The sequence below is a fragment of the Priapulus caudatus genome, unplaced genomic scaffold, assembly GCF_000485595.1.
Source record: "Priapulus caudatus unplaced genomic scaffold, Priapulus_caudatus-5.0.1 Scaffold95, whole genome shotgun sequence".
NCBI classification, from domain to species: domain Eukaryota; kingdom Metazoa; phylum Priapulida; class Priapulimorpha; order Priapulimorphida; family Priapulidae; genus Priapulus; species Priapulus caudatus.
In genome coordinates this window covers 108,718-135,179 of record NW_014577156.1, presented here as the reverse complement: position 1 = coordinate 135,179, position 26,462 = coordinate 108,718, and the positions used below count along the sequence as shown (strand labels likewise).

The following is a 26,462-nucleotide window of genomic DNA, read 5'->3' as shown; positions in this document are numbered from 1 at the left end:
AAAGACACAAATGAGAATTGACGAAGAAGTCGTCTGTATTGAGCACCATCGACGTACATTATAGAAACAAAGAGTATATATGGGAGAACTCCATTATATACTCTTGAAATTATATGTGTAATTTTTTATGTGAAAAATAAATAATAATGTCAGAGTTCGACCAGATCTCCATGTTTGTGGACTGTTGACCAGAAGATGGTGGTGATTTTTCCACCCTTATATTATTGGGAAGAACCGAATGATGAACAGAGGTGTTTTTTAGGATAATTAGTTAGACAATTTAGCCATAATTTTAACTCAGGCGAGTTTCGCTGAGGTATTTAAGTCATGAACTTGCGTCGCCACAATCTTTGTTTAGCTTCAGTTTTGGATTGGTACCATTTTATCGTATATGGGGTGTGGGCGCATCGGGCCCTTCTGACCTCGCGCCTCTTGACTGGCGTGCAGATATATCGGTTTCCATGCCATCGAATGTTTCGCGGTGCGTCAAGTCGGGTACGGTCAGGTGGTGACGTCGTGGATTTAGGCTTTGAACCTTCGCGACCCTAATACTCTCAGTACGGGCAGAACATTAGGTTTACGCCCAGCTCCGAACCTGTTTATTACGCAGTGATAGAAGTTTGCTACCAATGCCAAGTAATGGCACGTCAATTCACGATACTCGGGAGACACTAACTCCCAGAGTAGGTCGAACCGGGCTCAAATTGTGGCACACGCGTCATGGCCGCCGGACGCTTTCTCTTGACGGTCGCGTGGGTTCAATCAATCTGTTTTATTATTTTCTATTTTGTCTATTATCTTTATTTATTTTTTCTCACTTCGCGCAGATAGTAAAAGACTATTTATGAAATTCGCTTAACTCGATAGGTTTAGTGTTATTTTTGTTAGTACATTAGTGTTAGGGTTAGCGGTTAGGGCTCCTCTGTCGTTGCTGGTGTTAACAGCTGGACTGTACGCTGATGTCAGGCTGGCCGGTTTCCCTTTCATGGAGGCCAATTGAATCACGGTTTCGGGCCGTGCCAGACGTCAGGTCATCCTTGACGGATGTAGCGAGTTTTTTGTGGTGAGCTACAGTGTCATTGACACTTTCATTTGGATTAACTAATCAAATGCATGATTTGAAGCACGTGATCAAATATGGCAGCACCCTTGGTGTGGGAAAAAAAGCAGGAGGATGTCAGGATGAGCTTGTTGAAATGTGGCAGGAACGCCCGTGTCTTTTTGACATTACGAGTGGCCTGTACGTTGTGGCAACAGATCTTTGCATTGTTGCCGGGTCCCGCACACGTGGCGATTAAAATCGCCACGTGTGCACCTGGTGTAAGAAAACAACTCGATTTTTATCACTGATAAAGCTAGAAAAAAAGTACTGGAGTCATGTTGCTTCGTTTGGAATCGATTGCATCCTCAACACTGACCACTTTTCGTGCACATTTTAATCTGTGTTTGCAGTCACCTATAATAATAATTGAACGAGCCCATACCTATAACATTCTCATTTCCCTCGAGTGGCAGCTATGCAGTGGAGCCACCTCTATAGAAAGGACATAAGGCCACTGTCTATAAAGGGCACTTTCGGAATTCTCTGGAGCGACCCTCATATACACCACGTCCAGTATACACGTGTATCTTCCTCAAGGTTATAATTTCTTTCTGCGAGGAAATCCTGTAGAAGACGACAAATGTGTGTTTTGCCCATCTGCCACTTCCCCCTAGCATCTATATAAGCACGTACCATGCAGCTGATCGTTGCTCTGCTTTCAGACCACAGCGTTCCGATTACGAAGTCATACTGGACTTTCCTCAAGGCGCCGTCGGTTGCCATATGCATGATGATCATCGCCATGGGATCCATGTCGATGGGCTTCCTCCAGCCGACCCTCGAACCTCACCTGGAACTCGTGAGCCAGCTTCCTTCTTAAATCACTTTCTCCCCCCTCCCCCCGATCGTCCATCTTGAGTAGCGCTTCTCAGTACGCGCAATCGGATCTATCATGGGGAGGTTTGCAAAGGAGTGATCGAGACTGGAGGTGTGCCGAGAGAACTGTATTTCAAGAAATTGTGTGGCGGCCGTTTCGAAGTTGTAGTGCCACCTCCCCTTTGAGAGGCATATTTTGTTGGGGGTGCACCTTTTATTTTATTTAGTGGCAGTCGTTGGGCGTGTGTGCGAAAATTTGATAGTTTTATCACAGTTTAAGAAATCCACGTGCTGAGAAGCTTTGCGATAGGGCTCTCACTTGGACTTAGGTGCTGTAAGGGCTGAAAGAGCATGCAACGCAAAGCAGAGCATTCAGTATCGCAATTTATCGAGGAGAAATTTGTTTTGTTTTTTAATATATTTTTTATATAAAGCTGTTTAGCCTTTGTTCTGACGCTTGTCATAGTCTTAATAACATATATACTAGCTTTCCACAAATCTTTTGGCGATTTGATAAATATGGCCAAAACACAGTTGTATACTTATATATTATATATCTTTTTTTGATGTCCATCACTTAGTTATCTTTGATGTTTAAGAAGTCTCTACGACAATGTTGATGCGTTACTGAGTAGTGGATTACTAATCCTAATCCCCTTGTATTGATTTTCAGTTCAACTTAAATCCATTTGTGATTGGCCTGCTGTTCCTGCTAATGTCAGGCGCGTATGCCTTCTCTGCTCCTCTGTGGGGATATATTGGGGACAAAATTGTAAGTACATAACCCAAAAATGATTCTAAGTGCCCTTGATAGCCATGTGATAGATGTTTGCTCACATATGTGACATAATGATTTATATTATATAAACACAGCTGTCATCCATAGCTTATAATCTCTTAAGGGTATATCTATTGGTGAAAAATCTTGAACACATATTGCTTTACTTTTGTGTATGGTTGTCAAGGTTGCGCCCATAACGAGGCCAATGTATGTTTTCTTTGGAACATTAACCTGACAGTGAACTTGGATTTGCATTGCAGGGTTACCCGTTGCAAATGATGATTGCAGGATGTGTGTTTACAGCACTCGCCTTCCTCTTCGTAGGGCCATCTCCAATTTTTAAATTTCATGTGTGAGTATATAAAAGAACCATTGTTGCATTGATTTCTTTTAATGTACCATTTTTATGTTGGTGCTACTGTAATGACTGCTCAGAATTTTTTTTTATATCCTAGTTAGTATCGCTGAGAGGGTCTATGTCCGTCCCCCAGGGTACTGCCGGAACGTACCCTGGGTACGGTCCAGTATACCGGAACGTACCCTCGTAACTATCTAATATGCCGGACCGTACCTCGCTTACTTCCTACCGTACCCTGACTGTCCCTGTTCCGCCCACTACTGATGTCACAAAATTTGAAATATACATACAGACCTGTATGATATTTTTATAAAGTTGGATTGGAGTATGAAACTGTGAAACCAAGAAGAAATTTCAACCTATATACACTGATGCGTGCAATCCTTTTGCATCCATCCTACGGTTTGGAGTAGGCGAGGTACGGTCCGGCGTATTAGATAGTTACCAGGGTACGTTCCGGTATACTGGACCGTACCCAGAGTACGTTCCGGCAGTATCCTGGGGTCATAGACCCTATCAGCGTTAGTATGTCACTGTTGAGCAGGTGTATGAACTCAGTAGCTGCAATGATTTCTGATAATAGAAGTGGCAGAAATGACAGTGTCGAATAGTTGAAACGTATCATCACATTCCTCTAGCAGAGTCAGGTGCAGGTTGTAGAATCGCACTAGCGTGCGTCCGTTACTAATATTACACAAATCTAAATGCCATTACAATTAATGTGCAATGCGTGTGAAAGACACGATCCAAAATGATAGGCGGTTAAAGCTGGAAGATAAGGGTCACATGGAAATTACCTGTTTCTACCCTTATCTTATGGCGTTAGACTAGCTCCATGCAGGATGAGATTTACGAGCACTGTTTCGACAAATGTGATACCATACACAATGCACAATTCATCTGATATAACTATTGATCATTTTAGATTTAGATTTTAGCAATTGAAAGTTGGCGATTGCTAGAAATTTCTTGCGTTTATAATCGTATTCAATTCAAACTGCTGCTACAAATGTAGGACGGAGCTGCGGGAGCACTGGTGAGGATTATGAAATACGTACCCTCGCAGTGTTCCCCTTGCATTGAGACGAGCGAGGCAGGCCGCCTCTCTCAAATTCTCAGCCGCCACACAGAAATTTGTCCAATACACCGCCTCGCTGACGAAAATCACTGTTCTTCCATAGTACAGTGCTTATAATGCACCAAAATAGCTTAGAATGCACCAAATTGCATCATTTTTTCAAAAATGTTTTGGGGGCATGCCCTTAGACCCCCATAGCTGGGCGAGCACCTGCGGTACTCGCTTTGCTAGGACCTCGAAACACGAAAACACAACAACAACAAACTTTATACCCCCACAGACCTTTTTGGCCAGGGGAAACACTGCCTTGTAATGCAATAGAGAACATACTGCGCTGTTATTCTATAATTGCATCGTGATGACTGTACACTAAATCAGCTCGACAAAAAAGTTGATGTCAAAAAAGGTATTGAAGAAGCTAGGGTTCTTGCCTGTTAGTGTTTGTGTATGTGTTACACTGTACTGATTTTATAAACAGGTTATGTCGTATAATCATTATATTACATAAGGAGGCGTGTTAAGGCTATTGTAAACTGCAAGTGACGATTTCTTTAGTCATATTGGTGTGCGTTGTATATGTGTCAAGAAGGTAAGTGAAGCTCATAGGGTCTATGTCCCCCAGGGTACTGCCGGAACGTACCCTGGTCACTATTTGATATGGTTAGGGTTAGGATTAGGGTTAGGGTTAGGGTTAGGGAGTAGGCGTAGGCGACTCCCTAGACTCGTTAGTGAAGTAGGCGAGGTACGGCCGGCATATTAGATAGTACCAGGGTACGTTCCAGCAGTACCCCGGGGGACATAGACCCTCTCAGCGTAAGTGAACCAAGCTGAAACTATTTCGTGATTGTACAAGATAAACATGTGAACGTATAGGATGAAAACGTATTTATTCGGTTAACAACAGCTATATAAAAGTGTATGTAGCTTACTTAGATACTTTATTAATTTCTTTGATATATTTGTATTATGCATAGATATATGCACACTTTTAGATCGATTTCATTACTTGTATTTACCACCATGTTATTTCAGGCAGTTGTGGGTAGTGATTATTGCTCTGGTGCTGCTAGGAATAGGCACTGCTGCACAAATGGTGTCTCCATTCAAGTTTTGCCTGCATCAGATCATGTACGTAAACTAGATAATCTCGAGCGCATGCAGTTAGAATACTGTGATAAATATATAATCTTTTAGATAGTACACAAATTCTGTAAGTAATATCCTACTGTCTTATGCGTGTGCAACTGTTTAAAAGGATACTCTCCACCTTTTGCAGGGGCCGGTATATTGCTCTAATGAAGATTAAACGTTTATTGATGAATGAATCGTATCAATCACTTGTTTTATTTATAAAGGAGATATATCTCTATGTTCAAGCCAAAAAATTTCATGAAATTTCCAGCACCGAATTATGTTGCCACACAAATTTTGAATTTTTATGTAAAAATGGTATTTGGGATATTTCTCAATTACCAGAAAGAGTGAGGATACAAAATTTTCGCCACATGTTAAGCACAATATGTACCAAAATAGCGCATCAGGATGTTTCTTTGTTTCATATTTACCGAGAAAAATGAAAAAAAACTGCCTAAAATTCAAGTCACATTTGAATTTAAAATTTTAGCGAATAAAGAGACATAACTCATAAAATACGGCACTTAATAACAATCCCTGACGTGCTTTTTAGCTCATCTGACATAGTCAGATACAGCTTGTAGAATCGCATGAGCGTGCGTGCGTCCGTCCGTGCGTCTGTCCGGCCGTGCGTCCGTGCGTCAACAGTTCGGCACAAATCTTAACCGCTTGATGTCCGGTCACGATATTCGGGGGATCGTCAAAACGAGTTGGGATGTCGAAGCTGGGGGTCAAAGGTCAAAGGTCAAGAGGTGTAAAAGAAGGGGGAACATTCCCTCCTTAACTTAAGGTATAGGGAGGAAATGCAGAATTGCGGCACAAATCTAAACAGCTCGACCTAGGCTCGTGATAGTCGGTGTATAGCATCATGGTAGGAAAAGCCATCACTGTGCCGAAATTGGAGGTCACGGGTCAAAGGTCAATGGGAGATTTTATACATTTTCTGAGGACATGGTCTGACGGAGCGATTGAAAAACTTTTTTGTTTCAGCAGTGACCTACCATTTTTATAGCTTTATTGAAAGGACCATTAAAATGTACTTTCCGCTGACATGCGAAGAGTAAGTGTCAAGAGGAGGGTTAAACATTGATTTGTTGACTGGTAACAAAAGACTGAACTGCTTTTGCTATTATTAGAGCCCATACCTGTGTGAATGTGAGGCTACAGTTGCACAGTTGAATTGCAAAGGCAAATGTTTGTTGAACAAGGTTTACGCTCCTTAAATCATATTATTTTCTAAAGCAGTCTGTCTATAGCACCCTGAAGGCTGAATCAGTGAATGCTTGTGTGGGTAGGCAAAAACACAGGGCAGCCCATGGCTGGCACGCTTCTAATCATAATTGTTGCCTGCCAACCTGCAATGCAAATGTGTCTGGAATGCATAGAGATTAGCTGGGTGCGAAGTGTAGCTGACATATTTGTTCGAATTGGCTACGAAAGTCAAACAAGAATAAAGAAGACTTATGTATAAGACGTCTTGCTATGCACAAATGAATTTATCAGCAGAACACCAGACACCAGATGAGCCCTGTCGCACTGCGGCACTTGTTTACAGCAATATGTTACCATTAAAACGAGTGTAAAATTAAATTATTCCGAGTTGTAATCACAGAGAAATATCCATTTATACATCGACTACTAAGTCAGAAATTGGAACGGAGAAATCAGCGTTTTCCAATTTTTCACAATGATCGACTGCCTGTGTGAAAAATGGGTGAATGTATGTGAAATATCTACTGTTAGTACTTACTGCGACATATCCATGACTAACTGACACCACTAAATTGGTAAATGTTCCATGCACCTTGAGAAATTCTGAGAAATTACGAGGTGACCAACGCAATTTCATGCAAAGTGGCGCGAACCCGCTCATTGCCTGCTGTCACTGTCAACAAACGCGCTCCTTATGTAAGGTGTGTTGCGTGGTGTTATAACTATTTTGGGCTTTTGTGGGATACTTGTTGGATCAGGGTAGTAGTAGGGTTGATGTTGATGGATACTGGCTGAGTGAATATCGTGAAAATGCTGATTGTATCATGTCTCTGACGTCATCATAACGTCAGCCGTGGCTCACTATACATGTACACGGGCAATCAAAACGCTCGGACAGTTCACATGTACTGTTATATCAGAAGTAGATAATAGGGAATTTCCCTATTATCTACTTCTGGTTATATGGAGAAATGAGCATGCACACAGGTGGCACATAGTGTTAGCCATCGAATAAAGTTGAAAATGAAAAATTGGTAAAATTTTTCCTAAAACCTTGAGAGTATCCTTAAAATCGGTTAGTATGTGCTACTTATCCACTTATTACTAACTCGTCATGCAACATGGAACTATACGTATAATCGTGCCTTTTTTCCATTTGGGTAGGTATATAATACTGATATTTATCACTGACATTTTTGTTTTATTTTGTACGTGTGTGCGTGTTTTGCAGAAATAATGGCTTTCCGGACAACTTTGAGACATACGGATTGCTATCCGGCATGTACAGCACCTGCTTCTCATTAGGGTAGGTACTGACCTGATGCATCATCGTTTAAGACCTGTGCAACCTTAGACTGTATTCTTCATTTCTCCAGATAATAATAGGTGCTATTTAAAGATTGTGGTGCTACTTTAATTATTGGGGAGTGTCACATCTAGATGGTACGTGTTATTGCTTGCAGTCACATAATGCTTCCGAAACTGCTTGGACTTGCATAACATTGGGGTAATCTTGCAAAACTATATTTAATTTTTAAATATACCTATGTCGAGCTCATCTGTGTTATAGAAATCGTTTGTATTGCTGCTCTCTTAATATTTTGTCGGAAGGTTATGGAAACATTGTTTAAATTTTAAGATTACAAACTCAGCCAATAGATTGTATTTAGTTTTCGTGAAATTTAATCTACTACCGAAACTTAGAATACTTATGCAACTAAGTGTGTTTATACTGGTAATCTTTAATACTTGTGTAGTAATCTACACATACGTACAACATACTACAAAAGTACATACTGATAACATTTGTTCCACAAACTAGAATCGATGTAAAGTCTTAGATGCTGATCCTACATGAATGCATTCTAATCCACTCCTAGCGCCATCCCTTGGAACGTAAACCTATCAATTTAACCATTGCAGTCATTTTAGAGTGCAGTTGCCTGCTTGGTTGTTGAACAGGCTTTCTACGTGATTAAACCCTTATCCTGTGATTATTCTAGTCACTATATCAGGATTGCAAAATGTAACTATGGAATTTTCGAATAACTTAATTTACATATGTTCCAGGGCTGCCATTGGACCGACGGTGGCAGGAGCTCTGGTCGATTACATTGGGTTTCCCTGGGGAACATCACTCTTCTCTGCATTCAACATTCTACTGGTACTCTATCCATTTCACTTGCTGAAGGATTATATTTTGAAAAAATAGCATAGTTAGTTTTGGGTGTCACACAGGATGGCATAGGTTAGGCAGGATTGCAAGCTGGGAATTATTCACATATTTTTTTCATAGGTGGCAGGGCATGGTGTGCTTTCATTGCTTTTTGCTCGTGAATTGCTTTACGGTTATGAAAATTATGTTAAATGTATTTTTAGCTCATCTAACATAGTCAGATGCAGCTTGTAGAATCGCATGATCGTGCGGCCGTCCGTCCGTCCGTCCGTCAACAGTTGGGCACAAATCTTTAACGATCGATACGGTCACGATATGTCGGACGTGAGGGGGTAATCCGAAAACGAGTTGGGATGTCGAAGCTGGGGGTTAAGCAGTCAAAGGGCAAGAGGTGTAAAAGAAGGGGGAACATTCCCTCCTTAACTTAAGGTATAGGGAGGAATGCAGAATTGCGGCACAAATATAAACGGCTCGACCTAGGCTTGTGGATAGTCGGTGTATAGCATCATGGTAGGAAAAGCCATCACTGTGCCGAAATTGGAGATTTTAGACATTTTTGAGGACATGGTCTGACGGAACGATTGAAAACTTTTTAGCATTTTTATGGCTTTATGAAAGGACCATGAAATGTACTTTCTGCTGACATGCGAAGAGTAAGTGTCGGATAACCTTTTGACCCTCAAGAGCGAGGTTAAACATGGATTTGTTTACTGTTAGAAGATATTGACTGCCGGGTTTGTAGTAGAATCTATACATGCTTGATTGTATGAGGCTACAATGCACAGTGAAATTTCAAAAGCTAAATTTGGTTGAAGAAGGTTTATGCTCCTTAAATTGTATAATTTCTATGGCATTCTGTACTGTCAGTGTGTTACATGTAACGTATGCCACTGCCAGTGGTACTTGTGTTTTTTGCCTGCGTTAATTAGTTACAGGTGGCAGCTCTCTATTTCAGCGTAGGCTTGCGTAGTATGGATGAGTGCTTACCTATTCTGTCTTGCAAATAGTTGTTGCTACTACGTACGCGCCATCTCGTGGCAACTTTCATAACGATCCCAACGAACATTCCTTCGAGAAGGTTCCTGATACCATCCCTGTGCCTTCCACTGTTTCGGCGCTATGCGAACACATTTGGGACTAACAGGTTTACTAGAATCCACACATCCACCACAGGTCACCGCAGTAGACGTTAGATGAGCGCTGTCGCTCCGCGGCACTTGTTGATGTTGTTATACAGTAATTGTATTGCATGAGCAGTTGTAAAGTCATTGTTTTTGAGCGAGCCACTCTTCATTTCCTGTATGAGTGTATGCATGCATCCATATCATGACTTTCTCAAAATTGCTTTATAGAATCACATCTGTTCATCACATTCTTTCTCATTTCAGGCGGTTGTGTTGCTTTTTCTTACATTCTGCTACTTTAACAACTGGTGTTGCCATGGCGTTGGAGAAAACGGAGGTGAAATATGACAGAATTAGTTCGACTGATAATGTTTGATCAGTGCATCATTCAGCCCAATCGCATAGCGGATATGCTTAGCACAGCTGAGTCTTCCCCCATTGGTACATTGCCAGTTACCTGTACAATCTCATACCCATCAAGAACTAGGTTACATTTTTCTTAAAAACGGGTTGACATTGTTATATTTTGTTGCTGATTTCCGGTGAAAAATGCGGCGTTATCTAAATCTTTATGCATTCCTTTATATGTCTATGTAATTTTATTCTTGATATACACAGTGAAAAGTTAATTTAAAGTGTTAAATAATATTAATAGTCGAATGAGTGTGATGTTTTCAAAGATGTTTGATATATTCAACCGTGGATAGGGTTCCCCATTAAAAATGCTATTCCTTTATATGTGATGTTATGCCAGGAGAGTGTAAAATACACATTCTCGTTTGTATTCTGTGACAATCCCAAATTTTTAGAATTGATTCCATGTGAAAGTTCGGTGCAGATGTAGTGTGTAGGGATATTAAACGGTCGTTTGACATGTTAAGTATTGGCTAATGCTTATACTGCGTATAACCAGTATTGTTATTGACATGAGCCTATGTTGTATATTGTATACTTTGCTTTTCTATAGTGATTACAACATGGCAATATGATTTGCATAGCTAGCTTAAGTAGTAGTATATTTTTACTGTAATACATATGTTTATCGTGCAAATAATTACTGCATTTATGTGATATATTCACATTAATGTGTCATTTATAGCAAATATCCACCTAAGATGATATTATATTGCGTGCATGCTGTGTTGTTGTACTGGTCACGTAGTTGAGTCTGCTGTAGTAGCTATTTGCCCTGAAGCTATTCTAGGTAGATAAATTGGAGGAAATGCCATATGTTACTTGCCTCGAATCGGAAGAAAATTCTATTAATTTTTGTTGGTTCTCTGTGTTCTGAACGCTTAATAAGATTGCCAGCAAAATCAACAGTTCTATTTTTTATAACTAATGATAATTATAAATAATATTATTAGTATATATAATATATAATTTATAATAACTAGTGATAATCAAACTAATGTTTCGTTACGTGTAGATTTCATCATCAGGTATCAGTAGTTATATTAATGAACACATAAAACTGAACATGCGAACTCTATATTGTTCATGGTTGTATCATGGACATGTCTTATATATATATATATATAATATATATATATATATATTATATATATATATTATATAACCATGTCAGTGTGTGCGTGGCACGCCTGCGCGCGTGCATGCTTGCTTGTGTTTGTGGTTGTAGTATATCGTACAGTTAGAAAGAGATGTAGCCTTCTCATAGAATTAATATATCATAGACTAGGTGTCTCTATATATGTCTATGATCCCACCCGTGTTATGTTTTATGGAGAACGCAGCATGCCCATTTCATCAGTCAGCCAACGCGGGTGATGAACACAATGTGAGATTGCCTGGCTTTTTGCCGGTGGTAAGTTGGACACACAGACGTTGATTTTTAAATGTATGTTAAAAATTCCATTGGAGCAACATGGTGAGGGTGTACAGATGTAGTCATATAATGTCGCCTTCGGTGGCATTATATCATAGATATAGAGCTCACATCATGAACTATTAGCATGATACACGCCATAGCTTACACGTATTTATCAGGAGTGTCATGATATAGACACTATCTAGTGACTAGGTAATCTATATTATCAGGAGTGTATAATAATATCTATTATTATACACTACTGATATTATAAACATACTTATAGCATGAACATATCTATACAGTACTATATAGTTTATATAGAAGTGTGCGTGCTTCTGTGCATATACGTGTGTTCATGCTATTAGTTTGTGACAACCCAACTACCCTCATGTAGCTGTTATACTTGAGGCGGTCGTAAAAAACATAAATAGTTATGCCATCACAAGTTTAAAATATCATGACTGTTTTAGTGTCGTGCAAAGATTATGTTGTTTTAGTGATAGTAAATACTTGATGAGGTTTCTGATAACCGGGGCCTTGGTACGTACAGGCACCGGTAGTCTGTTGTTATCAGTGCTGTCTGTTTAAAGCAAATCTGTTAAGATCATAGTTCTTGGTAGAGAAATGCGCATAAAGGCGCATTATCGTCATGTTTAGGCCAGTCTGCCAACGGTGCTCGTTATTGTTGTGAGTTTAGCACCTAAACTTCAAACAAAAACAGTATATCGATTTTTTCTGGAAGTGCGTCTTGCGTAATTCATTACAACGCGGTGGGCAAGTATTCAAGATAGCTATAACATAGTATAAGCAGATCAGTAACTTGGATTAAGCAATAGAGACGTTCTACCAGTCTTACTGGCGTCACTCAATAAGGTTTCACGAATTTAAGGGAATTCTGCCGACACGAAGTGTGTTGCATCTATTTGCAATTTTATACACCGTAACAGCCGCAAACTCATGGTAATTAGCTCACCTTGACGATCGTCAAGCCTGAGCCTATTCGCCATGGTCGTCGTCGTCGTACGTCGGCCGTCCGTCCGTCAACATTTGGCTACAGGTTCAACAATAACTCAGGAGACGTTTGACCCAAATGTTTGAAATGCAATAAAGTTGTTACTCCTCTATGCCCCATATGTGACGTCCTTATTTTGCGAGCACGCATGCTGAAGGCGTACTTTCTGCGAGGACACGCGGCAATTTGTTGGCAAAAAGCGGAATTGCCATTAGTCAGTTCAGGTTCAACGCGATTTTGCTCATTTTTGGCTATGAGAATGAATAAGGGCTAGGGTTTTATATTATAAAAATAAAACATTAATGCAAATTAGGATAGGTTTCGGCAATTATATTAGCATATTATATAGACACGCGGTACACAAAACAGTCGTGGTGTCCGTCGTCTGGTTCGTTTTACAAGATTTAATTGACAATATCTTTAATGCAAAATTGGTATTTCCTCTCCACCTTGCGCACCAAACGCTTATATTGCGAGTAAAGTTTTACAAAACATTGTCGGAACGCCAGCATACACCTATTTATTTCGCAACGCCATCGCTATAGAAAACATTAAAGCGCCGGGTTATAGCCGCCATTCCGTCACAAAATCGTGATTTATGTTGGTTTATTAAATTATTATTGCCAATATCAGAATGGCAACGTGGTACGCCTAGAAAAACTCATCGAAGTAACACTTTCCATGCAACCAATCTAACTCTAGCTTGCCAACAGTTGTGTATAGGCAGGCAGAAACACCATTGTCAGTGGTATAAGCGTATCTTCTCATATTAACAGTCAACATCGGAGCTCGCTTTTAAGCAGTGCCTAAATCGAATATGTATAAAAACGTTAAATGGCAATCAATTAGGTTAAACCATCCACTCGCCCACATCTCAGATTTCACATCTCAAAATTTATTTTCACATAAAAATGTACACATATAATTATCAAGAGTATATACATGGGAGTTCTCCATATATACTTCTTCTTCTCTATAATTACGTATGCTGTTGGCTCAATTTAACAGACTTCTTCTCACTCACTCATTTGTCCTTTTTTGTGGTGGTACAGTGTCATTGGAACTTTCATTTTTATACTTGGAAGTTGATAATATATTTCACGATTGTCGCATCGTAAATTTGTTTTAAGGAAATATTATTTAACACCACACGCCGAAACAGTTTCTTAGATAAACAAAACGCTCCGAAAGCCCAAAGCACATTTCAATGCAGGATTAGTCACATTGACTTGTGATATTTGAGTTTTACGTACACTGAACCAATCAAAAGTCACGATTGACATATCTATTTATATGGCGCTCGCGGTTATCCCACAATATAATGCGCGTACAATATGTACGCATTATTCTGCGTTCACACGTGTGGGATAACGAGCGCCATATAAATAACTTCCATCGTAGATTTTTGCATTGCAGTACGGTACATTGTATAACAATGTATTACACATTTGTGATACTGTGATGTATACTATTATATATAGGTGTATTATATAGGATATGCTGATATCTGTGTACTACGATCACGGCTGTAATTCTGCCAGTTATCGGCGACCCGTGGCTGGCCAAGGGTCAGTCTGGGCGGGAACCTTACACAATAAGCAGTCGCACACACGCCGGAGTTGACTGTAAAGGCGCCGCGGCGCCAGCTGATCGCGCTTGATTGTTTGCGTGCGCTAGCCCCAGTTGCTAAGCCCACGTCGGGTGCTTAATCTACGATCGCCGGCGCTGGTTGGGCCGTAATTGCCTCTAATTAAGGTGATCGCTACGCATTCGCACAAAATATGCCTATTTTTAAAGTTGAATCAGTTGCGTACCGCGGAAGCAGGCCGTGCCCATTATATGTCTTCAACGTTGCGCGCGCCATGAACGCACTCACGTACAGACGCCACGCGGACACCGCAACTACGCCACCACGCATGCACGCGCACACAACGCACACATCAAATATATCATTGATTTTGTAACTACTTATATATCTGCGATTTATAATACCATATAGAAACAAAAATAGCCGACATAATATTGGATCGTGATTATTGGCACGATATTTGCTGGTTATTGGACGCGAAACACGAACCAAATTGGACGTTAACATTAACCATTTTACAATAAACATTAAAAGCATAAACTTATGTATAAACATTATAAACTTTACTCGTATACTACTAACTATACCTAAATACACTCCAATATGGATCCTATTCATAATACTTGAGATAAGTGATTACTATCTATGAGCCCAAGATAATACTTAGACGCCAAATGTAATAATAGGAACTTTCTTGATGTATAACCTGATTGAAATAATAAAATAGACAGAAGGCACTCACGGAGAGCTGCATACCTCCGCAGATTAACTATGTATTGTGTTACAGAGCTGGCTCGCGCTCGTGCCTGGCTGCCTGCACTGATGGGCCTGCTGCTGACTCGACGCGTAATATCGATCGGCAGCGACACACTACCACACTACACACAAACATACCGGAGAGGATCACTAACCTCCTCCACTCGTGGTGCGGAGGTAATTATGGATTCTTTCATGCTTCGAAATGACATCCGATTGCGTATCAACCACCAATGCAATTTAAGCCGATGACACATCTATACTGTATGTCATTAGATGAGACACGATCAATACTAGCATTCCAACAAACAATTTATTAAGCTTGTTTGCGTATAACCTTGGTTGAATCGAATTTAGGGCCTTTTTCGGGACATCCGTAATGGCAACATCTACGCATATAAAACCGACCACATGAATTTAAAGTCACCATAACAACCTAATTATTACACTCGCGTGGTCGCGTGGTGGTTTCGATTAGCCGATATTTCATACGCGCGTAGAAATAGAGAACATGGTGGGTATTCATTTACGTTCGCGAGTACGTTCATATATTCATTGTTCCACGATCAATAATACGATCTCTGCCCTCCGGGCCGCGCGCCCGCCCCACAACCAACCCCCCACATAACTCCCGTGTGTGCGCATAGACATATGTTATGTAGCACCTTGAAATAGCAGCCGCCGGTGAAGCCATGGAGGCACAGCGGGAATCCCCGCATAATTACACTGGGAACTTTGCTTAGGCGACGGAATACAAAGTATACAATACAGGATAACTATTAACGATAAGATATCGATTATTACTCTATATAATATTATTAATACTATTATAATATATAAATCATCATTTGTAATTTTTAGATCGTGAGGGAAGCAACGTTAACTCCGTATAACTAGTGATCCGCCATTTTAGGTTTGCAAATATACAAGTCAAATATCACGTAATATATAGGCCTTAATACGGTTAAAATACGATGAATACGACCTTTCTGCTATCGATCCATATAAATCAAGTGATGAAGCTATCACCGGGCTATTTAAAACGATTGATTCTATTATCATTGAGAACAGGAGGTGAATTAAAATCAAAACACATTTGATACTGAACATTTGTTTTAATTAAGTTGTTTTCAATAAAAATCTTTGTTTTCGTTTATTACTGATTGCAACTGTGCCCACAATTGATATTCAATATAGCGCACTAAACTCGCGCATCAATGTGACGGAGGTGCCTAACAAGCTTTTCATTACGACAGAGATATTTTCATTGGCGTCAACATTTTCCTTTTTTGTAGTAAGGCATCGCTGGTTTCGCTATCTACTCTAATGGAACCGTTAGAAGAATTCAGACTGTAGGATTTTAGTGTAGCAAAGGTTTCCGATCATCTGCCTGACTGTCTAAGAATTCGACGAGAGGTGTTTCGCCCATTGAATTTTAACTTGTAATATTTATGCAATACCACCAGCAAGCAGTAGAAACTGTGAAGTGATACGAGGTTAATATATCAGACACGGAATTATTTACATCAGCATAAATAGCGCTTGTACATAAAAAATATCATCGCATACACAAATATGTAATGCCCAACTACGCAGAGAAAAGAAATATAGCGGCAAACGTACGTAAATTTCTCTGCTGCTACATTAAAATAAGCTCTCAGATATTCTACGGCATTACATGTGATAATATACTTCATTTTTTCTCTGATATATAGATACTTAACACATTGCTACTTCTATCACCCATACAAACGCTGCCCTTCAATCCATATAGTCATCCATGATCCCGCCTATGGTCGGTCCAAGGAAGGCACTGAAATTATGAACGAGAAAAAGCATGCTTGTGTGAGATTAAGTATTTCATAAGCACGGAAACTAATCTCCTAATGTGCCATTGCTTGACAAATTGTTGTTGTTGTTTTGACTATAAATCTAAAGTAGTACCAATGATCTGTTAAAAACACAAGCAAATATGTATACGATTGGAAATACTATAGATCACTGTTGTATCAAGAAATGCTTATGACAAGTTAGAAATGCGAAGTATTCACTCTTAAAACCATGGAAATGTTCCTACCCGAGTGCGAAAAATGCGTTAAAAATGCCCGAGACTAGTGCGTATGTAGTGTAGTCGTCAGGAAATCCATGTTGCCTGAAAAATCAGTAAGACTGACTTTAAAAAAACAAGAAACGTTGGTCAGTCATTAAGTCACACTATTAATATATTGTACGACGCTATAGGTATGTTTTCATCACTGTATGTTCGCGTCTATTATTATTCACTTCTGATATTATGCGTAGATTTAAACTGTGACTAGTAACATTTGTTAACGACCACATACTCTACACTAATATTCATCGCGAGTGATCATCGTATTCATTTCTTTTATTTTCTTCTCGATACTGAAAAATCCACATTGGTAATTGGTTACGAAAGTGCAGGATACATTTGAAACATAAATGTAACAAGCGTGCTATTTGCGGTTTAGTGTAAATCGCCTTCGTTTAAATTCATGCTACTCGTGTACTATATACTTCGCTGTCTTGAGCATATCCAGAAGACTAGGTACAAGCTGTCCCCCGAGGCCAGCACCTTGTAAAGCTAAACAGAATATCACAACGGATAGATATCTGCAAAATATAGTCGTAAGGTGAAATTTATCTCGATATCATAATCATGATCATTCATTATTATAGTAATCCTCGTGACCATCATCGTTATCATCATCATCATCATCATCATCATCATCATCATCATCATCATCATCATCATCATCATCATCATCGTCATCATCATCATCATCATCATCACCATCAACATCACCGTCACCATCATCATCTTTACCAGCACCACGTAGGCTACCACCACCAATTTGAAGAAATCATGCGACTTCATGGGGCATCATGGGAGCAGACCATGAAAAGGTCAAACGCGGGCGCTGTGAGTCAATACCTACGTAATTATATCATTTATATCACTAGTTGTTATATTGATTCCCTTATTTTTCCTCCTTACAGATCGATACACTTGAACAACGACATAGTGCGAGGCAATATAAATAGGTATGAGGCACGCGGTAAATGGAGGTAAATTCCCTTAATATACAAGCAGGACATTAATTCCACTATCTATACAGCGTGAGTAGAATAGTAAGAATGCTGTGGCAATGACTGACAACTTTTGACTGACAACTTTTGACTGACAAGTGTTGACTGACAACTTTACTTACGTTTCACTGTGGAAAAATGGCGCCGGACCAATGAACAGGAAGCAAATCACGTTGACCGACGTTCCTAAAAGCATAAGCAACTTCGTGTGACCCTAAAAGAGCGAAGGTGGTTCGGTGTTAATAGGCTGCAAATTGTATGCTACCCATTCCATTCCCCGTATGTGTGCGTGTGTCCATGCGTGTGTGCGTGCGTGTGTGCTGTCACGTGTTTGCGTGCGTTCGTGCGTGTGTATGTGCGTGCGTGCGTGCCTGCGTCCGTGTGTGCCAGCGTGTTTAGACGTACGTGTGTGTGTGCGTGCGTTCGTACGCGCGTTCGTGTGTGTGCGCACGGGCTTGCGAGTATGTGCGTGTGTGTGCGTACGAGTGGGTGTGCGTGAGTGCGTGTATGAGTGTACGGTTGTGTGTATGCAAGCGTGCGTGCGTATACGTGTGTGTATGTGTACGTATGCGCGTACGTGCGTGCGTGCTGGCGTACGCGCGCGCGTGTGTGTGTTAGGATTAATAGATCCTCTATGTGTGTATGATGTCGTTTTAGGAGATGACGTGATCCCGTGTTGCAGGACGTACGTTATCGCGTACGTGTAATTTTCTAAACGGTCGTCAGACGTTACAGTTGGTCGGTGTCGCTGCAGCGTGTCTTGCCCATAGCGCGCGCGTGTATTTATGTAAATATAACTACTCTAAACTAACTACACTCTACACTCTAAGTCTACAAAGTCTACGGTAAGTCTACGGTAAGTCTACACTCTCCGAATTGCATCGTATTCTTAACGATATGCTTCTTCTACTGTTCACCCCGATGCTGGTCGTACATCTATCTCTACAGCGGCCTACATTACAACGTTTCTATAAGATAATAATCATGAGTACTGGACCAGACCCTTCTGATTCTACGGGTTTAGTCGGTTCCATGTGGTCGACTTTTTAACCCCCATCCATTCGATACAATAACCGAACCCTTTATAGTGGGTTTTCAGGTGTCAGGAAACATTACGATTTGAGGATTCGCCCCCTGGACTTCACAAGCCCTACCCCGAGACCAGGGTGCGCGAACCTGTCCCCCATGTTCTACACTTACCCATCTATCTCCTAGTCGACCCCACAGAAGAGCAGTCAATGCGTACAATGTGGGGTTAACCAGAAACACCAGCCCGACCACGCTGGGAGATAAGCTAAACTGAAACCAAATACATAGGTTAGGAATTTAATGCATAGCGTTATTAATGGAGCGCAACGCGCATGTACTATATACTTCGCTGTCTTGAGCATATCCAGAAGACTAGGTACAAGCTGTCCCCCGAGGCCAGCACCTTGTAAAGCTAAACAGAATATCACAACGGATAGATATCTGCAAAATATAGTCGTAAGGTGAAATTTATCTCGATATCATAATCATGATCATTCATTATTATAGTAATCCTCGTGACCATCATCGTTATCATGATTATCATCATCATTATCATCACCATCATCGTCATCATCATCATCATCATCATCACCATCAACATCACCATCACCATCATCATCATCATCAACATCACCGTCACCATCATCATCTTTACCAGCACCACGTAGGCTACCACCACCAATTTGAAGAAATCATGCGACTTCATGGGGCATCATGGGAGCAGACCATTAAAAGGTCAAACGCGGGCGCTGTGAGTCAATACCTACGTAATTATATCATTTATATCACTAGTTGTTATATTGATTCCCTTATTTTTCCTCCTTACAGATCGATACACTTGAACAACGACATAGTGCGAGGCAATATAAATAGGTATGAGGCACGCGGTAAATGGAGGTAAATTCCCTTAATATACAAGCAGGACATTAATTCCACTATCTATACAGCGTGAGTAGAATAGTAAGAATGCTGTGGCAATGACTGACAACTTTTGACTGACAACTTTTGACTGACAAGTGTTGACTGACAACTTTACTTACGTTTCACTGTGGAAAAATGGCGCCGGACCAATGAACAGGAAGCAAATCACGTTGACCGACGTTCCTAAAAGCATAAGCAACTTCGTGTGACCCTAAAAGAGCGAAGGTGGTTCGGTGTTAATAGGCTGCAAACTGTATGCTACCCATTCCATTCCCCGTATGTGTGCGTGTGTCTATGCGTGTGTGCGTGCGTGTGTGCTGTCACGTGTTTGCGTGCGTTCGTGCGTGTGCATGTGCGTGCGTGCGTGCCTGCGTCCGTGTGTGCCTGCGTGTTTAGACGTACGTGTGTGTGCGTGCGTGCGTGCGTTCGTACGCGCGTTCGTGTGTGTGCGCACGGGCTTTCGAGTATGTGCATGTGTGTGCGTACGAGTGGGTGTGCGTGAGTGCGTGTATGCGTGTACGGTTGTGTGTATGCATGCGTGCATGCGTACGTGTGTGTATGTGTGCGTATGCGTGTACGTGCGTGCGTGCGTGCGTACGCGCGCGCGTGTGTGTGTGTGTGTGTGAGGATTAATAGATCCTCTATGTGTGTATGATGTCGTTTTAGGAGATGACGTGATCCCGTGTTGCAGGATGTACGTTATCGCGTGCGTGTAATTTTCTAAACGGTCGTCAGACGTTACAGTTGGTCGGTGTCGCTGCAGCGTATCTTGCCCATAGCGCGCGCGTGTATTTATGTAAATATAACTACTCTAAACTAACTACACTCTACACTCTAAGTCTACAAAGTCTACGGTAAGTCTACGGTAAGTCTACACTCTCCGTATTGCATCGTATTCTTAACGATATGCTTCTTCTACTGTTCACGCCGATGCTGGTCGTACATCTATTTCTACAGCGGCCTACATTTCAACGTTTCTATAAGATAATAATCATGAGTACTGGACCAGACCTTTCTGATTCTACGGGTTTAGTCGGTTCCATGTGGTCGACTTTTTAAACCCCATCCATTCGATACAATAACCGAACCCTTTATGGTGTGTGAGCGTGTGTTTTGGTACACTCATTTATTCGGAGTCTGTAGTGTTGTTTTGTACATGACTTACTCTGCATAGTGCTGACGCCTGGTGTTAGTGTAGGAAAGTTATGGGGGGATTTAGGATAAAGCCTTTGTTCTTGGATTGCGCGGGAAAGAAGAGGTGCCATCTCGGTCGCAGAGGGAATCTGGACAAGCTGTTCTCGTGTGTGTGCAGATGTGGATTTTATGTGAACACATTTGGGACTAACAGGGTTTACTAGAATCCCACCACTCCACCACAGAGTCACCGCAGTAGACGTTAGATGAGCGCTGTCGCTCCGCGGCACTTGTTGATGTTGTTATACAGTAATTGTATTGCATGAGCAGTTGTAAAGTCATTGTTTTTGAGCGAGCCACTCTTCATTCCCTAGGTATGAGTGTATGCATGCATCCATATCATGACTTTCCTCAAATGCTTTATGAATCACATCATGTTCATCACATTCTATTCTCATTTCAGGCGGTTGTGTTGCTTTTCTACATCTGCTACTTTAACAACTGGTGTTGCCATGGCGTTGGAGAAACGGAGGTGAAATATGACCGAATTAGTTCGACTGATAATGGTTATGGATCAGTTGATCATTCAGCCCAATCGATAGCCGGATATGCTTAGCACAGCTGAGTCTTCCCCCATTGGTACATTGCCAGTTACCTGTACAATCTCATACCCATCAAGAACTAGGTTACATTTTTCTTAAAAAACGGGTTGACATTGTTATATTTTGTTGCTGATTTCCGGTGAAAAATGCGGGTTATCTAAATCTTTATGCATTCCTTTATATGTCTATGTAATTTTATTTCTTGATATACACAGTGAAAAGGTAAATTAAAGTGTTAACTAATATAATAGTCGAATGAGTGGTGATGTTTTCAACAGATGTTTGATATATTCAACCGTGGAATAGGGTTCCCCATTAAAAATGCTATTCCTTATATGTGATGTTATGCCAGGCAGAGTGTAAAATACACATTCTCGTTTGTATTCTGTGACAATCCCAAATTTTAGAATTGATGCCCATGTGAAAGTTCGGTGCAGATGTAGTGTGTAGGGATATAAAACGGTGTTGACATGTTAAGTATTGGCTAATGCTTATACTGCGTATAACCAGTATTGTTATTGACATGAGCCTATGTATGTATATTGTATACATTTGTTTCTAATAGTGATTACAACATGGCAATAGATTTGCATAGCTAGCTTAAGTAGTAGTAATTTTTACTGTAAATACATATTGTTTATCGTGCAAAATAATTACTGCATTTATGTGATATATTCACATTAATGTGTCATTTATAGCAAATATCCACCTAAGATGATATTATATTGGTGCATGCTGTGTTGTTGTACTGGTCACGTAGTTGAGTCTGCCTGTAGTAGCTATTTAGCCCCGTGAAGCTATCTAGGTAGATAAATTGGAGGAAATGCCATATGTTACTTGCCTCGAATCGGAAGAAAATTCTATTAATTTTTGTTGGTTCTCTGTGTTCTGAACGCTTAATAAGATTGCCAGCAAAAATCAACAGTTATTATTTTTATAACTAATGATAATTATAAATAATATTATTAGTATAATAAATAATAATATAATATTATAATAACTAGTGATAATCAAACTAATGTTCTCGTTACGTGTAGATTTCATCATCAGCTGACGACTGTGTTATATAATGAACACATAAACTGAACATGGAACTCTATATGTGTTCATGGTTGTATCATGGACATGTCTAAATTATATATATATATACACATGTCCGTGTGTGCGTGCACGCCTGCGCGCGTGCATGCTTGCTTGTGTTTGTGGTTGTATGTATATCGTACAGTTAGAAAGAGATGTAGCCTTCTCATAGAAATAATATAGGTAGACTAGGTGTCTCTATATATGTCTATGATCCCACCCGTGTTATGTTTTATGGAGAACCGAGCATGCACCATTTCATCAGTCCAGCCAACGCGGTGCTGATGAACACAATGTGAGATAATGCCTGGCTTTTTGCGGTGGTAGTTGGACACACAGACGTTGATTTTTAAAAGTCATGTTAAAAAATTCCATTGGAGCAACATGGTGAGGGTGTACAGATGTAGTCATAATAATGTCCCTTCGGGTGGCATTATATCATAGATATAGAGCTCACATCATGAACTATTAGCATGATACACGCATAGCTTACACGTATTATCAGGAGTGTCATGATATAGACACTATCTAGTGACTAGGTAATCTATATTATCAGGAGTGTATAATAATATCTATTATTATACACTACTGATATTAGGACACTACTGATATTATAAACATACTTATAGCATGAACATATCTATACAGTACTATATAGTTTATATAGAAGTGTGCGTGCTTCTGTGCATATACGTGTGTTCATGCTATTAGTTTGTGACAACCGGCCGAGAGGCCGGTCGTAAAAAACATAAATAGTTATGCCATCACAAGTTTAAAATATCATGACTGTTTTAGTGTCGTGCAAAGATTATGTTGTTTTAGTTGATAGTAAATACTTGATGAGGTTTCTGATAACCGGGCCCTTGGTACGTACAGGCACCGGTACGTCTGTTGTTATCAGTGCTGGTCTGTTTAAAGAAATCTGTTAAGATCATAGTTCTTGGTAGAGAAATGCGCATAAAGGCGCATTATCGTCATGTTAGGCAGTCTGCCAACGCGTGCTCGTTATTGTTGTGAGTTTAGCACCTAAACTTCAAACAAAATACAGTATATCGTTTTTTCTGGAAGTGCGTCTTGCGTAATTCATTACAACGCGGTGGCAGTATTCAATACTATAACATAGTATAAGCAGATCAGTAACTTGAATTAAGCAATAGAGACGTTCTACCAGTCTACTGCGTCACTCAATAAGTGTTTCACGCCAATTTTAAGGGAATTCTCGCGACACGAAAGTGGTTGCATTATTTGCAATTTTATACACCGTAACAGCGCAAACTCATGGTAATTAGCTCACCTTGACATCGTCAAGCTGAGCTATTGCCATGGGTCGGCGTCCGTCGTACGTCCGGCCGTCCGTCCGTCAACATTTGGCTACGGTCAACAATAACTCAGGAACCGTTTGACCCACATGTTTGAAATTGAATAAAGTTGTTACTGCTATGCTCCCATATTGAACGTCCTATTTTGGAGCACGCCAGTCGACGTACTTTCGAGCCACGGCAATTTTTTGGCAAAAATGGGAATTGTTATTAGTCAGTTCAGGTTCAACGGATTTTGCTCATTTTTTGTATGAGAATGAATAAGGGCTAGGGGTTTTGATATTTAAAAAAAAATGCAAATTATGTAGGTTTAGGCAATTATATAGCATGTTATATAGACACGCAGATAACAAACAGTCTGTGGTGTCACACTCGTCTGGTTCGTTTTACAAGATTTTATTGACAATATCTTTAATGCAAAATTGGTATTTCCTCTCCACCTTGCCGACAAAACGTCTATATTGGAGTAAAGTTTTACAAAACATGTCGGAACGCAGCATAACCTATTTATTTCGAACGCCATCGCTAAGAAACATTAAAGCGGGTATAGCGCCATCTACCGTCATACAAATTGTGATTTATTTTGGTTTATAAATTATTATTGCAATATACAGATGGCAACCGTGTGCTACCGCCTAGAAAAACTCATACGAAGTAAACACTTCCATGCAACCAATTAACCTAGCTTTGCCAACAGTTGTGTTATAGGCAGGGAAACACCATTGTCACGTGGTATATAGCAGCTACATGGTATAAGCGTATCTTCTCAATATTACACGTTACACATCGGGAGCTCCGCTTTTAGGCAGTGCCTAAATCTGAATATTATAAAAACGTTAAATGGCAATCAATTAGGTGTAACGCCATCACTCGCCCACATCTCAGACTTTCACATCTCAAACATTTATTTTCACATAAAAAATTACACATATAATTATCAAGAGTATATAATGGGAGTTCTCCCATATATACTCTTCGTTTCTATAATGTACGTCGATGGTTGCTCAATTAAAACAGACTTCTTCTCACTCACTCATTTGTGTCCTTTTTTGTGGTGAGCTACAGTGTCATTGACACTTTCATTTTTATACTGGAGTGATAATATTTTTCACGATTGTGCATCTATTTAAGAAATACTTTATTTAAACACCAACGGAACAGTCTATAGATAAACAAAAACGTCCGAAAGCAAAGCACATTTCAATGGCAGGATTAGTCACATTGACGTTGTGATATTTGAGTTTTACGTACACTAACCAATCAAAAATCACGATGGAATTATTTATATGGCGCTCGGTTATCCCACAATATTTTGCGTACATAATGTACGCATTATTCTGCGTTCACAGTGTGGGATAACCGAGCGCCATATAAATAATTCCATCGTAATTTTTGATTGGTACGGTACATTGTATACACAATGTATACACATTTGTGTACTGTGTGTATATATATATATAGGTGTATTATATAGGATATCGGATATCTGTGTATACGATCACGGTGTAATTCTGCCAGTTATCGGCGATGTGGTGGCCAAGGGCTCAGTCTGGGCGGGGGAACCTTACACAATAAGCAGTCGCACAACGCCGGAGTTGACGTAAGCGCCGCCGGGGGCGCCACGATCGCGCTTGATTGTTTGCGTGCGCTAGCCCCAGTGCTAGCCCCACGTCGGTGCTTTAATCTACGATCGCGGCGCTGTTGGCGGTAATTGCCTCTAATTAGGTGATCGCTAAGCATCGCAAAATATGCTATTTTAAAGTGAATCAGTGCGTACGGGAAGCAGGCGTCCCACTAATATGTCTTCAACGTTGCGCGCGCATGAACGCACTCACGTACAGACGCACGCAGGGACACGCACACGCACGCACGCATGCACGCGCACACACGCACACATCAAATATATCATTTGATTTTTGTCACTACTATATAATCGAGAATTATAATCATGAATAGAAACAAAATAGCGACATAATATTGGTGTGATTATTGGCAACGATATTTGTGTTATTGGACGGAACACGAACCAATGGAGTTAACAATAACCATTTTAACAATAAACATAAACGCATCAACTTATGTATAAAACATTCATAAACTTTACTCGTACTACACTACTATACTAATACACTCACAATATGCATCACTATCATAATACTGAGAAAGTGATTACTATCTATTGAGCCCCAGATAATACTTAGAGCCCAATAAATAATTACGGACTTTCTTGAGTATAACCCTGTTGAAATATAAACTAGACAGAAGGCACTCACGGAGAGTGCATACCTCCGCCAGAAT

At 40.3% G+C, this 26,462-nt stretch overlaps 2 protein-coding genes across 5 annotated transcripts in view; one reads left to right on the top strand and one right to left on the bottom strand.

Moving 5' to 3' along the window:
- The window catches only part of LOC106804980 (MFS-type transporter SLC18B1-like), a 44,389-nt gene extending 20,477 nt beyond the window's left edge, over nt 1-23,912 (top strand). Inside the window, exons 6-12 of one of the 2 annotated variants that reach the window (XM_014806409.1) lie at nt 1,765-1,901; nt 2,592-2,690; nt 2,960-3,051; nt 5,168-5,263; nt 7,713-7,787; nt 8,552-8,645; nt 21,627-23,912. In XM_014806409.1, coding sequence (XP_014661895.1) covers nt 1,765-1,901; nt 2,592-2,690; nt 2,960-3,051; nt 5,168-5,263; nt 7,713-7,787; nt 8,552-8,645; nt 21,627-21,779 — 746 coding nt within the window. In that variant the 3' untranslated portion in view covers nt 21,780-23,912. The remainder of the gene's footprint in view (nt 1-1,764; nt 1,902-2,591; nt 2,691-2,959; nt 3,052-5,167; nt 5,264-7,712; nt 7,788-8,551; nt 8,646-21,626) is intronic. The other variant, XM_014806410.1, reaches the window with a different exon arrangement.
- Nucleotides 16,724-20,235, bottom strand: LOC106804983 (MFS-type transporter SLC18B1-like). 3 transcript variants are annotated; one of them, XM_014806415.1, is made up of 5 exons: nt 19,280-19,375; nt 18,202-18,265; nt 17,507-17,602; nt 17,049-17,123; nt 16,724-16,784 (listed from the first exon to the last, which is right to left on the bottom strand). In XM_014806415.1, the coding sequence occupies exons 1-5, from the start codon at nt 19,281-19,283 to the stop codon at nt 16,733-16,735; spliced, it is 291 nt and encodes a 96-aa protein (XP_014661901.1). In that variant the 5' UTR covers nt 19,284-19,375; the 3' UTR covers nt 16,724-16,732. The 3 variants fall into 3 exon arrangements, 2 of the variants coding, with proteins under 2 accessions (XP_014661901.1, XP_014661900.1); XR_001393384.1 differs by lacking the exon at nt 17,507-17,602 and having other exon boundaries at nt 18,202-18,293; XM_014806414.1 differs by lacking the exons at nt 17,507-17,602; nt 18,202-18,265; nt 19,280-19,375 and adding exons at nt 19,454-19,549; nt 20,149-20,235.
- Nucleotides 23,913-26,462: the final 2,550 nt, after the last annotated feature.